Genomic DNA, 13,347 nt, shown 5'->3' on the forward strand with positions numbered 1-13,347 from the left:
CTAAAGTAACACGTCGGTCCCTGACTCGTGCGAATGCAACATGAAACAGTTGCCCTGGCAACAGGTGGTGAAACGTAAACCTTTTCTAGAGGAAATGTGATTTTAGCTGTGATTTGATGCTGGACAGAAATGAGATGTAAATAAATGAGCTGGACCCTGTAGAGGGGGTCTAGCTGAAGGGCGAGGCCCCCGTACAGTGGTGGGGGAAACGCTGGGTTGAGACCTCAGACCTGGAACTAGTAACAACACGTTGCTAAATTAGTTTTAAATGTGGCAGAACAACCGATTTATTCCATCAGCTCAAACCCAGCCTCCCCGCCTCAGGTGGAGGAGCAACCCGACAGAATCAGACTACAGATTTAACAAACCTGTGCAGGTGTCTAACTGCTCTGACCTTGAAGCGCCTGAAATTTCAGACACTGCTGGGGACGATCTGACGCTAGCTAACAGCTCCGCTAACAGAGTTTGTTCCACCGTGTCACCGAAGCAGTTTCTGACCGCCGTTCTTCAGAAATCCCTCTGGCTTCCGCTGTGAAACCATGCGGTTACTCTCCACCGTGGACTCATGCGTGCGCCTTCAGATTTCTCTGATCTGTGTACATGTACGCCACAAACATGGCAGCTGAACTTTCTCCGGAGTGGACCCGTTTGTGTTGCTTCAGGATTCCTGTTGGCTGAAACTTTTCCCACATTCGTCACATCTGAAGGGTCTTTCTCCGGCGCTACCCCGGTGGGTCCGCTCAGGACCGGCTGCTGAACGTTTTACCGCAGACGTTGCAGCCGAACGGTCTCTCCGGGGTGAACTCTCACGTTTCCTTCAGACTTGTCAGGTGTGTAAATCTTTGTCTACTCCAGCTCTCAGCGCTGCAGGGGCCAAGAGCAGAGAGGCCAAGTAAAGGTTTATTGAATAAATGGTGCTGGAAGCCGGAGGGACGATCCAGGTATCTTACCGAGTCCAGGTGGGAGTCCGAGCAGACGGGGGGTGGCCGGGTGAGCTGGTAGTGGGCGAGCAGGCAGGTGGGTACAGCGGGAAGGTGTGGCTGGTGAACAGATACACTATACTGCCAAAAGTATTCACTCTCCCATCCAAATAATTGAAACCAGGTGTTCCAGACACTTCCATGGCCACAGGTAAATAAAATCCAGCAGCGAGGCTTTCAGACTGTGTCTACAAACATTGTGAAGGAACGGGTCGGTCTCAGGAGCTCAAGGAGTTCCGGTGTGGTTCTGATAGGAAGCCACCTGTGAACACGTCCAATGAAATTTCCTCACTGATAAATATTCCAGAGTCAGCTGGCAGTGGGATCATAACAACGTGGAAGCACAAAGGTCAGCAGCTTTCTGCTGAGTGGACCGCTCCAGACCTCCAGACTTCATGTGGTCTTCAGATCAGCTCTAGAACAGAAGAGAGCTTCATGGATTGGGTTTCCACGGCAACAGCTGCATCCAGGCCATCATTACCAGAACCAACACAGAGCGAGGGATGCAGCGGTGGAGAGAACGAAGCCACTGGACCCTGGATCAGTGGAGACCCGTTCTCTGGAGTCACCATCTGGCGATCTGATGGAGTCTGGGTCTGGGGGCTGCCAGGACAACGGTACTGGTCTGACTGCATTGAGCCAAGTTTAAAGTTTGGTGGAGGGGGGATTGTGGTTTGGGATTGTTTTTCAGGAGCTGTGCTTGGATCCTTAGTTCCAGTTAAAGGAACTTTAAATGCACCAGAGCACAAAGCAGGTCCATAAAGACCTGGATGTGGAGTCTGGTGTGGATGAACCTGATCAGCCTGCACAGAGTCCTGACCTCAGCCCGACAGAAGAGCTTTGAGATGACTTAGAGCAGAGGCTGAGAGCCAGGCCTTCTGGTCCAGCATCAGTCTCTGACCTCACACGTGTTCTGGAGGAAATTCCTAAAAACACTCCTGACCCTGAGGAACGCCTTCCCAGAAGAGCTGAAGCTGTCACAGCTGCAGAGGGAGGGCCACCAAATGAACTTCATACAAGAGTCGAGGCAGGTGAAACAATACATTTGGTAATATAGCGTCGCAGCCAGGATGGGTAGAATGACGGAGAACATCACGGGAAACACGAGAAGGAAGGTCCGGTTGCTCCTGCAGGTCTTTAAAAAAAGCCTTGATGAGGGCAGATGGAGAACAGGTGTAGCAGCAGAAGCTGCCCAGACTCCGCCCCCTCAGCTTCCTTGAAACCCAGTCCGCCCACCGGAGGCCCAGAAACCAAAAGAACAAGCAGCAGCATGATGGTGACAGCCGTGTGGCGACCCACCTGCTGGCCGCACCGGAAGCAGGAATGCTGGACGCACCCGTGACGGGAGAAGTTCTTCCATCCGGAGGAGTCACCGGTTCCTGAGCTCGCTCATAACTACAAACAAGAACATCAGAAAAACACACTTCCCATCTCAGGGAGTCTCTGAAGGCTACACGACCCAAAACTGGTCAGGAAACTTCCGGAACGTCCCCAAGAGGAAATTCTTTTAAAGCTCCTGCTGACCATCAGGGAATGCTGACTGCAGTTCTTCTTATTCTTGTTCTAAGCTTTAATATAAGAGTCAACCCAACGGAACAAACTGGACTTAAATCACAAGCAGTTCAAACACGTAACAGCGTGAGGTTGACGGGCTGAGCCCACACGGCACGCACCAGGTTATTCACCGTTAACAAATGAATAAAACTATAAATCTAATAAATAGTTTAGTGCATTTTTCATGCTTCTTATTGTTTATACATAAAAATGATGACAGCCCCTCCCCCCAGCTGTCAGGGGTCAGTTTTGATGACTAAAATCAGCTGTAACCACTCACGTCTGATCCCACCTTAGTCATCCCGAGTACCCTTTGTTTTCTCAAGAAAACTAGTTAAATTAACTCATTAACTTGAGATAATTAAACAAAACTAATAATCGAGCTCGGCTTCAGTCCAGCGGGACCACATCCGCTGCGCTGCAGCTCATCCCACAAACACATTTTCCTTCCATTTTAAATGGATTTATTGTTCCTACAAAGAAATAATCAATAAAACAACAATCACTCATTTACTGACTCATCTGGGCCGACCCACGTGGACCGGTTCCACCATAGGCGTCTCCATCCCGTCAGAATATCTAGAACTACATAAAAAGGGAAGGTTTTACACATAAATCCTGGAAACATTCGTGTGAAGAGAAATTCTTCTTCCTGGACATAAAAATAAAAGATGATGGAGGAGTGACGTGTCCAGCAGAAAACAGGCGACTTCAGCGTCGGACCGGAAACTTTTGTCCGGCTTCAGCGTCCTCCACCTGGGACAGATGTTCCCTGCTGTTCCCTGAGCTTTGCATAGATATCTGCTTTATGGCGGAGCTTCGAGCGTCCTCACGCGGCGACCACAGGGTTCCTCTGCACAAACAGCAGAGCGGCTCATTCGCCAGGTATCAGCAAGTTCCAGCCAATCACAGCCATCAGACTGCTGGAGGTCCTGTACCTGGTAGGAAGAGGATCCAGTCGAAGGAGGATGTGTTTTTGCCATGGATGTATTATAAGAACTGGATAACGGACTGAACAATGGCGGCACGCCGATTTTTCCCAGTGGCCACTCGTGGTACTGCAACAAAAAATCCCATGGGGCCCAAAAAGCATTTTTCCCATAGGCCACAATGGTAAAAGACACGGCTGTAAAACTGTTGACAGGACGTCTTCAGCTTTAAACACAGCTAATTACTAATCTTTCTATTCAATATTTTTAATTCATGGACATTTAATCCGTCAATTATTTTTCAAAAGGCCATAAAAGCCACAGAAAAGTCTGTATTTCTCCGGTGACGTCACGGCTGTGCACATGCACTGCCGAAGCGCGGTCATGCTGTGTCGGGAGCGAGGAGGACGGCTGTTGACTTCAATATGATGGGAAAGCTGTTCGTAAAAGTTAAGTTAAAGTTAAGTTTCTTTTTTCTGATATCGAGTAACTTAATACATTTGTATTCTTAATGTTTGATATTACATGCATGATAGTTCCTGTTTTTAAACGCATTGTGACCTAAATCCTAATTAGCTCTAGGTTGTAGTTACGACCACCTGTTTAAACCACCTGATAGTGCGTTTTACTGGTTTATTTTATGTAAAGAGAGATTCAGCCCATGAATAGATCGGGGAAAGTGAGGGTGGCTTTTTTTTTATTTGTTAATTTCTTATATTTTGGTTCACATTAGTTCACTTTTTGTTAAGTAGTTTAATCACACTGTTCACCCAGAGGGCAATAGAATTTTTTTTAATTAAAATATTTTGTCTTATGAGCTGCTATTCTATTTTCGTTAGTTCAAATAAAATATGAATAACAGTCTTGACGCATCGCTGTCAGTGATATTTTGTTATACATATACAGTTAAATATTTTGGGAGTGTTGAGCCATTTCATGACAGCGACACAATGTCGCCAAGTTAGGTAAAATAGCCTACAAAACCATTTTCAATCCCTAACGGAAATCACGATACATAAAATACATAACTACATAATAAATATAGAATGGTGATAACCCAAGTGGCCTAGTTTTCCTTAACATAGTCCTCAGTTTAAACAAAGTTTTTTTTTCTTTGTCAATTAAAAAACTGCAGCATTTAACAAAGTGGAATCCGGCAAAACACAAGAAAGGAACATTTTAAGAGACGCAATTGATAATCTTGGTGTCATCCAGGGAATAGCAGAAAAATAAAGAGAATATGCATGGGTAGCACAATGAAATAATGCATTAACAAGGACTTCTAACATTTATTACAAAAGACGTGCCTGAAATTATTCATGAATAAAGGTAGGAATTGTAAGTCATCGTGAAAATTTGACACGGGATTATACAAATATACAATATAGACTGACTTATATTGGGCTATTACGAATCCCATATAGAAATTCATCAGATTAAAACAAACCATCATTTTAACAATTACTACACAACTTTTTCCACGTATATTATATCATTACTTTACATCGAGGTCCGATCGTGTGCCGTAGAAAATCATCATCTGAGTTTGTACAGCTCTCATACTGCAGATTAATGTCGTGACCGCGCGTCGCTGGATCAGGTCACTGGGCTGCGCATTGCTCGTTCACAGTGACGTGAAGCATGATGGGAGGTGACACTACTGCGCATGCTCTATGGGCCCAATATGCGGAAGTAACCCGGAAGCCTGAGAACTTTTTCGGCGTATGCGCTGGGTGAGCAACTTCCATAGAAATGAATGGGCCCCCATTTTCAGTCCGTTATCCAGTTCTATAATACATCCATGGTTTTTGCTGGAGGAGCACATCGGCTGCACACAGTACGGCGTAGACAGTAACCACCACCATGCTGCTGACATTAGTTGTGTGTTTTTAAAGCTAAAGCTGCACCACATCGCCAAGATGGCTCCGCTAATCTTCCAGAGAAAAAACTCAACAACACAGTCCTGTTCACAGGGTTTAACCCAAACTGTGTTTTATAGGCTGTGTGTCTCCATGTGAAGTTCTCTGTACAGGGTGGGGCTTTCAACACGCTGCATTCCTGCATGTGTAAATATTCTACATTTTGTCCAAGATTTTACATTGAAGAGAATGCAAATAAAGTATAATGTGTATAATGTGCAGTATAATGTGTTATGACAATATAAATATTACTAATATAATAAAATAATTTCAGTTATTACATGTTTAAACTAAACATGTAATAATTCAAATTTATATAATCTTTAGTTATAAGTATGCGTTGTCATGGCTACATCTCTGGCATTTATAACGAACCAAAACCTTTTAAAGTCGCTATAAAATTGAGCAAGTTGTGGTTATTTATAAAGTTCATGCACCATTAAAAACAATGTTATGAGTGCGCGAGCTGCCTGTGGTAAGATGGCCGCCAGCTGCGGCCGTTCGGCCCATTGGCCAACAGCGCGGTGAGACGTCCAGCCTTTGTATAGATATCTATGGAGCTTTCTGGGTGTCACGTGACGCAGATCCACGCTCCGCCATTTGTCTCAGTTCAGACTCTCACAAACCTGTTTCAGATGTTTCAGCTTAAAGCTGAAAACAACGAGCTGCATCTGCTGTTAGACTGGATCAGCCAGCAGGACGCAGCCGCTGTCCTCTCAACCCCACCTTCATTTTATTCCTCCATGAAACACAGGAACCAGCAGAAGGTTCATACTAACGATCTGTTCCTTAAACCAAATCCTGTTTAAATCAAGTTTTCATGAAGAAAAGACGCTGGGATGTTCATCAGCCTCTGATTTTACTTTTAAAGCAACAACCGGAAGTCTGTTCCGCGTACACTGACTCCAAAGTTACTACTGTGTGCTGTAGTTCTGCCGTTTGACCACAAGAGGGCAGTGAATAGACACAATTTCTAAAACCAGAGGCGGAAACCCGGCTATAGACTAAAAGTCCAGATCAGGAGCAAATCTTTATTTTATTAGAATTAGTTGAATCCACGTCTGTGATAAATATCTGAGATAATTCTGGAAAGATTCTGCATTTGAAACGTTTAGTTCCAAGTTTATGTTCAGTTTATGCGAAGCGACGGTTCCTCAGCTTTGGTCCCGAAATCTGCTGATGAATCACGTTCATTTACAGTTTCCTCTCTAATCAGTAAACAGTTTGACACGTGATCTGCAAAAAATAACCAATTTTATCTCCCAGAAAATGGATTTCTAAGCACTTTTCTGAAAGTTCAGTTGGTTTAAAAAAAGGCCAGTATGTTAAATTTCCTGTAGCTTCTACAGTAAAGGATTATGTGAAAATGATCAGTGACATGAACCCATCCAAGGAATACCTGATACTTAATCTTGGCTTTGAACATGATTTCTGAACGTTTTTTTAATATAGGATTAAAACATGTGAACATGCTGTTGTTAAATTTTTACTGGGAAAACTTTTTCTGTTGTTCATCTAAACTTGTATCTCTGCTTCATCTGAACAAGTACATGTTCATTGGCTAACAAGATATGACTTTTAATTTTTAAATTACATTTATCAAGAAAATGAATAGTATATATAACTTTTAAACAATGAAAATAATTAGTACATCTGTATGTTTTTATGTTTCTTCTTTTTTCACTTTTCTTTTGGTTCATTTTCTGGGAAACGTGTCCCTTTCTTGTGTTAAAATGGTGTTGCCATGTTTGTTGTACTGTTTTTTGTTTGTTTATTTGTACTGTTAATACAATTTGAATAGAAAACATAAGTTACAAACTGAAAGCCCCAAAACCAGCTCAAACAGATGAAAAAAATGTTAATGTCAGTATTTGTCATATTTCCACTGCTGCTGATTTGAATGATCTGGTTTAGTTCACTGTGGGAAGTTACTGATGTAAACTAGTGTGTAAAAATATTTTACTGCACCATCATAAACCTCAAGTGAACACAATAAAATATTTTTGTAGAGCCCTGCGCCAGACCCGCGCTCGTAATTCCGAGCTGCGGTTATGTCCGGTAACCACTAGAGGGAGCCAAACCATTCAAACCATGAGCCAAACCCAATTAAAACCAGTTTTAACTGCTTTAAAACAGACATGGGAGCACAAAATGTCAAATAATTTTTATAACAACGTTGAAATATTAACCATTCGGAATTCAGAGAAACATCCAGGAGAAAAACAAGAACCATTAATACACCACATTCCCCAAACATTGAAGATGCAGTTTAAAAAATGACCACCAGATGGCGCCAAACATTCAAAGGCGGAAGTTAAGTCAAGGCGAACACAATGACATCAGTATTTCCGGTGAAGATTTCATAATAAAATAAAGAGCACAAAAGAAAGGAAACGTGTGTTTGCTGGATTATTTCTCCCCTTTAATAACCCAACTCGTCTTGTTTTCTACATGGTTGGAAAGCCTGATTAGTCATGTTTACAACAGGATGATGCATCTGTGGACGGAACACAGCTAAACACGGGGTTACTCAGCAGGAAGTGGAGGACCGGGTTGATGTCATGAATCAACACGATGGAACATTTTCCCAGTTAGCTTAGAATTAGATAAATAAAGGATTTCTGAAAAAATCGAGTGGGTTTGACATCACCATTAAGCATATTTTATCCTGTAAACATAAAAGTAATTATAGACCTGCTTTGTTTTTACTACAAAAATATCTTTATATTCATGTTCTGCGTTATTGTCCTGCAGGACATGAAGGGGAACAACTTGGTCTACTAAAGAATTTAGCCTTTTTTTCCCCCTTCTCTCCCCGTGTGGAGCAGCACAAAGCTTGTTCATTTTTATTTATGATTTTTTTTTCTTCTTCTTGCCATCTTTGAATGGACCAGGTTTATAGTGTGTTGTAAGCCCATGTGTGCTTGTGCTGGGCACAATTCTCATGATACGGAAATATACAAAACCAATATTTGTTTTTAATGGTTACTGTTCAGTGATATGGGTGTGTATGCACATGTAAAAACCTAAAGGAAAACTTGTGTATTTGTACCAAACGTCCTCGGTGGAGCGTCAAACCTTCAACACTTTGGACTTTCTGGCTTCAGTTTAAACGTCATTTAATGCACAAAAATAAAACAAGGATTATAAATATTTGAATAAACATTTATTCATGGGAAGGTCGTATAGAGACCATCCAGACGATACGAGGCAAACACAGCACAACTTAAACCACAGTCTTTAAAAATGAAAATCAGTGCACACAGAATCTTACAAAGATTGCATAATACAAAGAACGGTTAGAAAATTTCCCAGAAATAGTGCAATTTTACCACCACCAGGAAAATCTAGGGAAAAGCTTCTTCCCTTGCAGTCGCTCCACGTCCCACAGCCGAGGAGAGTTTTGGTGTTGGAGGAAAATGTGACGCAGCCGTCAGAGATGTGCAGGAACTCTGTCCTGGATGGACGTTCAAGCCGCTTCACAGGTTCAAAACCACAAAATAAACGTGAACGGAGAAACGACGGCGTTCGCCAGGAAGCTTCACGGAATAAAAACATCAGTTTTAAACAAAAATAAATAAAATCTCTTTAAAGAAAAACAACACAAAGACAGAACAGCAACGTTGAAGGGTTTGTGTCTGTAAGGCTCAGTGGAGGCAAAATAAAAGAAATTCGTTCCCTTTGACCCGAAAACCTCGTCTCACCTGAACGCCGCGTAAAAATTACAATTTACCGATAGGTGTCCAACCAACGCTGCACCTCCATGTACAAACACCAGATGATGCAGGAATATACAGTATGTACAACACACACACACACACACTCACACACACACACATTAAGCTAGAGAAACTAAACAGCTGTGTCTTTAAAAGTGGCACCAAAGTAAAAGAGATGAAAGGACGACCCTCGGAGCCGTCGCCGGGTTACGGCCCAACGTACATTCAGATTATCAGCCTCCAGCTGATGAAGACGCCGCCTCCAGCTGATGAAGATGCCGCCTCCAGCTGTTGAAGATGCCTCCTCCAGCTGATGGCGCCGCCTCCAGCTGATGAAGACACCGCCTCCAGCTGATGAAGACACCGCCTCCAGCTGTTGAAGACGCCTCCTCCAGCTGATGGCGCCGCCTCCAGCTGTTGAAGATGCCGCCTCCAGCTGTTGAAGACGCCTCCTCCAGCTGATGGCGCCGCCTCCAGCTGATGAAGACGCCGCCTCCAGCTGATGAAGATGCCGCCTCCAGCTGTTGAAGACGCCGCCTCCAGCTGTTGAAGATGCCTCCTCCAGCTGATGAAGATGCCGCCTCCAGCTGTTGAAGACGCCGCCTCCAGCTGATGAAGACGCCGCCTCCAGCTGATGAAGACACCGCCTCCAGCTGTTGAAGATGCCTCCAGCTGATGAAGACACCGCCTCCAGCTGTTGAAGACGCCTCCTCCAGCTGATGAAGACGCCTCCTCCAGCTGATGAAGACGCCGCCTCCAACTGATGAAGATGCCGCCTCCAGCTGTTGAAGACGCCGCCTCCAGCTGTTGAAGATGCCTCCTGCAGCTGATGGCGCCGCCTCCAGCTGTTGAAGACACCGCCTCCAGCTGTTGAAGACGCCTCCTCCAGCTGATGGCGCCGCCTCCAGCTGATGAAGACGCCGCCTCCAGCTGATGAAGACGCCGCCTCCAGCTGATGAAGACGCCGCCTCCAGCTGTTGATGGCGCCGCCTCCAGCTGTTGATGGCGCCGCCTCCAGCTGATGAAGACGCCGCCTCCAGCTGATGAAGACGCCGCCTCCAGCTGATGAAGACGCCGCCTCCAGCTGATGAAGACACCGCCTCCAGCTGATGAAGACGCCGCCTCCAGCTGATGAAGACGCCGCCTCCAGCTGATGAAGATGCCGCCTCCAGCTGATGAAGACGCCGCCTCCAGCTGATGAAGACACCGCCTCCAGCTGATGAAGACACCGCCTCCAGCTGTTGAAGACGCCTCCTCCAGCTGATGGCACCGCCTCCAGCTGTTGAAGATGCCGCCTCCAGCTGTTGAAGACGCCTCCTCCAGCTGATGGCGCCTCCTCCAGCTGTTGAAGATGCCTCCTCCAGCTGATGGCGCCGCCTCCAGCTGATGAAGACGCCGCCTCCAGCTGATGAAGATGCCGCCTCCAGCTGTTGAAGACGCCGCCTCCAGCTGTTGAAGACGCCTCCTCCAGCTGATGGCGCCGCCTCCAGCTGATGAAGACGCCGCCTCCAGCTGATGAAGATGCCGCCTCCAGCTGATGAAGACGCCGCCTCCAGCTGATGAAGACGCCGCCTCCAGCTGATGAAGACGCCGCCTCCAGCTGATGAAGATGCCGCCTCCAGCTGATGAAGACGCCGCCTCCAGCTGATGAAGACACCGCCTCCAGCTGATGAAGACACCGCCTCCAGCTGTTGAAGACGCCTCCTCCAGCTGATGGCACCGCCTCCAGCTGTTGAAGATGCCGCCTCCAGCTGTTGAAGACGCCTCCTCCAGCTGATGGCGCCTCCTCCAGCTGTTGAAGATGCCTCCTCCAGCTGATGGCGCCGCCTCCAGCTGTTGAAGATGCCGCCTCCAGCTGTTGAAGACGCCTCCTCCAGCTGTTGAAGATGCCTCCTCCAGCTGTTGAAGATGCCTCCTCCAGCTGTTGAAGATGCCTCCTCCAGCTGTTGAAGACGCCGCCTCCAGCTGATGAAGACGCCTCCTCCAGCTGATGGCGCCTCCTCCAGCTGTTGAAGATGCCTCCTCCAGCTGATGGCGCCGCCTCCAGCTGTTGAAGATGCCGCCTCCAGCTGTTGAAGACGCCTCCTCCAGCTGTTGAAGATGCCTCCTCCAGCTGTTGAAGACGCCGCCTCCAGCTGATGAAGATGCCGCCTCCAGCTGTTGAAGACGCCGCCTCCAGCTGTTGAAGATGCCTCCTCCAGCTGTTGAAGATGCCTCCTCCAGCTGATGAAGATGCCGCCTCCAGCTGTTGAAGACGCCGCCTCCAGCTGATGAAGACGCCGCCTCCAGCTGATGAAGACGCCGCCTCCAGCTGTTGAAGACGCCGCCTCCAGCTGATGAAGACGCCGCCTCCAGCTGTTGAAGACGCCTCCTCCAGCTGTTGAAGACACCGCCTCCAGCTGTTGAAGACGCCACCTCCAGCTGATGGCGCCGCCCCCAGCTGTTGAAGACGCCGCCTCCAGCTGATGAAGACGCCGCCTCCAGCTGTTGAAGACGCCTCCTCCAGCTGATGGCACCGCCTCCAGCTGTTAAAGACGCCGCCTCCAGCTGATGGCACCGCCTCCAGCTGTTAAAGACGCCGCCTCCAGCTGATGGCGCCGCCTCCAGCTGTTGGCACCGCCTCCAGCTGTTGAAGACGCCGCCTCCAGCTGTTGGCACCGCCTCCAGCTGTTGAAACCGCCTCCAGCTGTTGAAGACGCCGCCTCCAGCTGTTGAAGACACCGCCTCCAGCTGTTGAAGACACCGCCTCCAGCTGATGGCGCCGCCTCCAGCTGCTGAAGACACCGCCTCCAGCTGCACCGCTCCGTCCTGAGGTTAGAGGGCGCTGTTGCTACATGAACTGGTGCATATTCTACACGACATTCTCAAACCAAAGCTGTTGGCAGGAACACCACCAGCTGTCGGAGTGTGTGTGGACGTCAGGATGAGCATGCTGGTGGAAACATCAACCGGACCACGGGCTGGTCTCAGAGTCGGGTGTGGGTCAGAAACGTGCTGCTTTGGTTCTGTGGCGGTGAGGAAACCGGTTCACAAACATAAAACCATTGAGACGGAGCGCAGACCCACGTCGGCGTGATCCGGTGGACAAAGGTTACACACCAAACACACACAGGAAGTCTCTGTGTGTGTGAGCTGCCACCAGGGCCGTCTCGGGCGGAGTCGGCGCCCCAGATGATGAAGCCCGGCGCTTCGGTTGGGGTCAGAGTCACAGCTGGTGGACGATGCTGTCGGCGTGGTTGACGGCCACGGAGCCGTCGTGCTGCAGCCGCTGCCACTGGAAGGTGGTGCTGAGGGACCCCACCTCGTCCTCCTCGCTCTCCTGCTCCTTGGCGAACTCCATGAACACCTGCAGAGGGAGGAGGAGGAGGAGGAGGAAGAGTTGCAGCACAGAGTGGAAGAGTTCATCTCTGAATAGAAACTGAGGCTGTGTTCACTCTGCAGGTAATTCTGGTTTTTCTAATCGGACCCAGACCACTTTCAGACCACATCCACACAGAGGCTGAAAGACTGAAGTTTTTCGTACAGGTGGGAGATTTTCCAGAGAAGAAGACGAGCTGCTCGTTCTTCTTCTTCTGATCTCGTCTCACGGGTTCCAATAAACCATGAAAACTTATTGATGGATCAGAACTCCTGATCCTGATTGACTGACACTCACCACAACTTCAAAAATGATCCACTAATTACGACGACGAGATCATCTACTGAACAGCTGCTTTATTTTCTTGTTTGTAAATTAAAGGGGTAAACTGGGTCGGCTTCTTCTTTTGTGGTGTCTGTAACACCACGTCCAGCTCCACCTCTGTCCAAGTCTTTCTCTGTGGTGGAATTCCTCCTCCACCTCCTGAATCTGATGATTGGTGTGTGTATGTAAACACTGGCAGCCGGTCGGGCTTCACTCTCTTTACTACTTTCAGTATTCAGTATTTTTTGGCTCAACTTTCAGTTTCAGGAAGCAGCACCATGCCGGTGTGAACGGGCTCTGGGATGACCAGGCTGGTAAAAAAGATGCAACTGGGTTTTGTTCAGAAAAAGCTGAGCTCTTCACTTATCAGAGCAGGTTTCTGACTCCAGTTCTGTGTGGACGTACGAAGGATAAACACCTGGAGCAGAATCCCCTAAACTCGTCCCGCATATATGAGGTCCTAAATAAAGACTCAGACTAGAAAATAAGACCTGCAGTGTGAAGGTATCATGTCTTCTGACCACAGCCTGACTCAACAGAAGCAAGTAACAAGTAAAGCTACTT

At 47.3% G+C, this 13,347-nt stretch overlaps 2 protein-coding genes across 4 annotated transcripts in view; both read right to left on the bottom strand.

The window, feature by feature from the left end:
• Nucleotides 1-8,531: 8,531 nt before the first annotated feature.
• Nucleotides 8,532-12,032, bottom strand: LOC121632928 (feeding circuit activating peptides-like). Its single transcript, XM_041974745.1, has 6 exons — nt 11,972-12,032; nt 11,719-11,909; nt 10,822-11,667; nt 10,523-10,563; nt 9,960-10,179; nt 8,532-9,918 (listed from the first exon to the last, which is right to left on the bottom strand). The coding sequence occupies exons 1-6, from the start codon at nt 12,030-12,032 to the stop codon at nt 9,235-9,237; spliced, it is 2,043 nt and encodes a 680-aa protein (XP_041830679.1). The 3' UTR covers nt 8,532-9,234.
• abca5 (ATP-binding cassette, sub-family A (ABC1), member 5) overlaps nt 11,137-13,347 on the bottom strand; it is a 32,393-nt gene continuing 30,182 nt past the window's right edge. Inside the window, exons 38-39 of one of the 3 annotated variants that reach the window (XM_041973532.1) lie at nt 11,886-12,447; nt 11,137-11,183 (exon numbers count right to left, since the gene is read on the bottom strand). In XM_041973532.1, coding sequence (XP_041829466.1) covers nt 12,307-12,447 — 141 coding nt within the window. In that variant the 3' untranslated portion in view covers nt 11,137-11,183; nt 11,886-12,306. Of the gene's footprint in view, nt 11,184-11,391; nt 11,470-11,519; nt 11,599-11,778; nt 12,448-13,347 lie in introns of those variants that run through there. The other 2 variants (XM_041973531.1, XM_041973533.1) reach the window with 2 other exon arrangements.

Source organism: Melanotaenia boesemani, chromosome 21 (genome assembly GCF_017639745.1).
Source record: "Melanotaenia boesemani isolate fMelBoe1 chromosome 21, fMelBoe1.pri, whole genome shotgun sequence".
In the NCBI taxonomy this organism is placed as follows: domain Eukaryota; kingdom Metazoa; phylum Chordata; class Actinopteri; order Atheriniformes; family Melanotaeniidae; genus Melanotaenia; species Melanotaenia boesemani.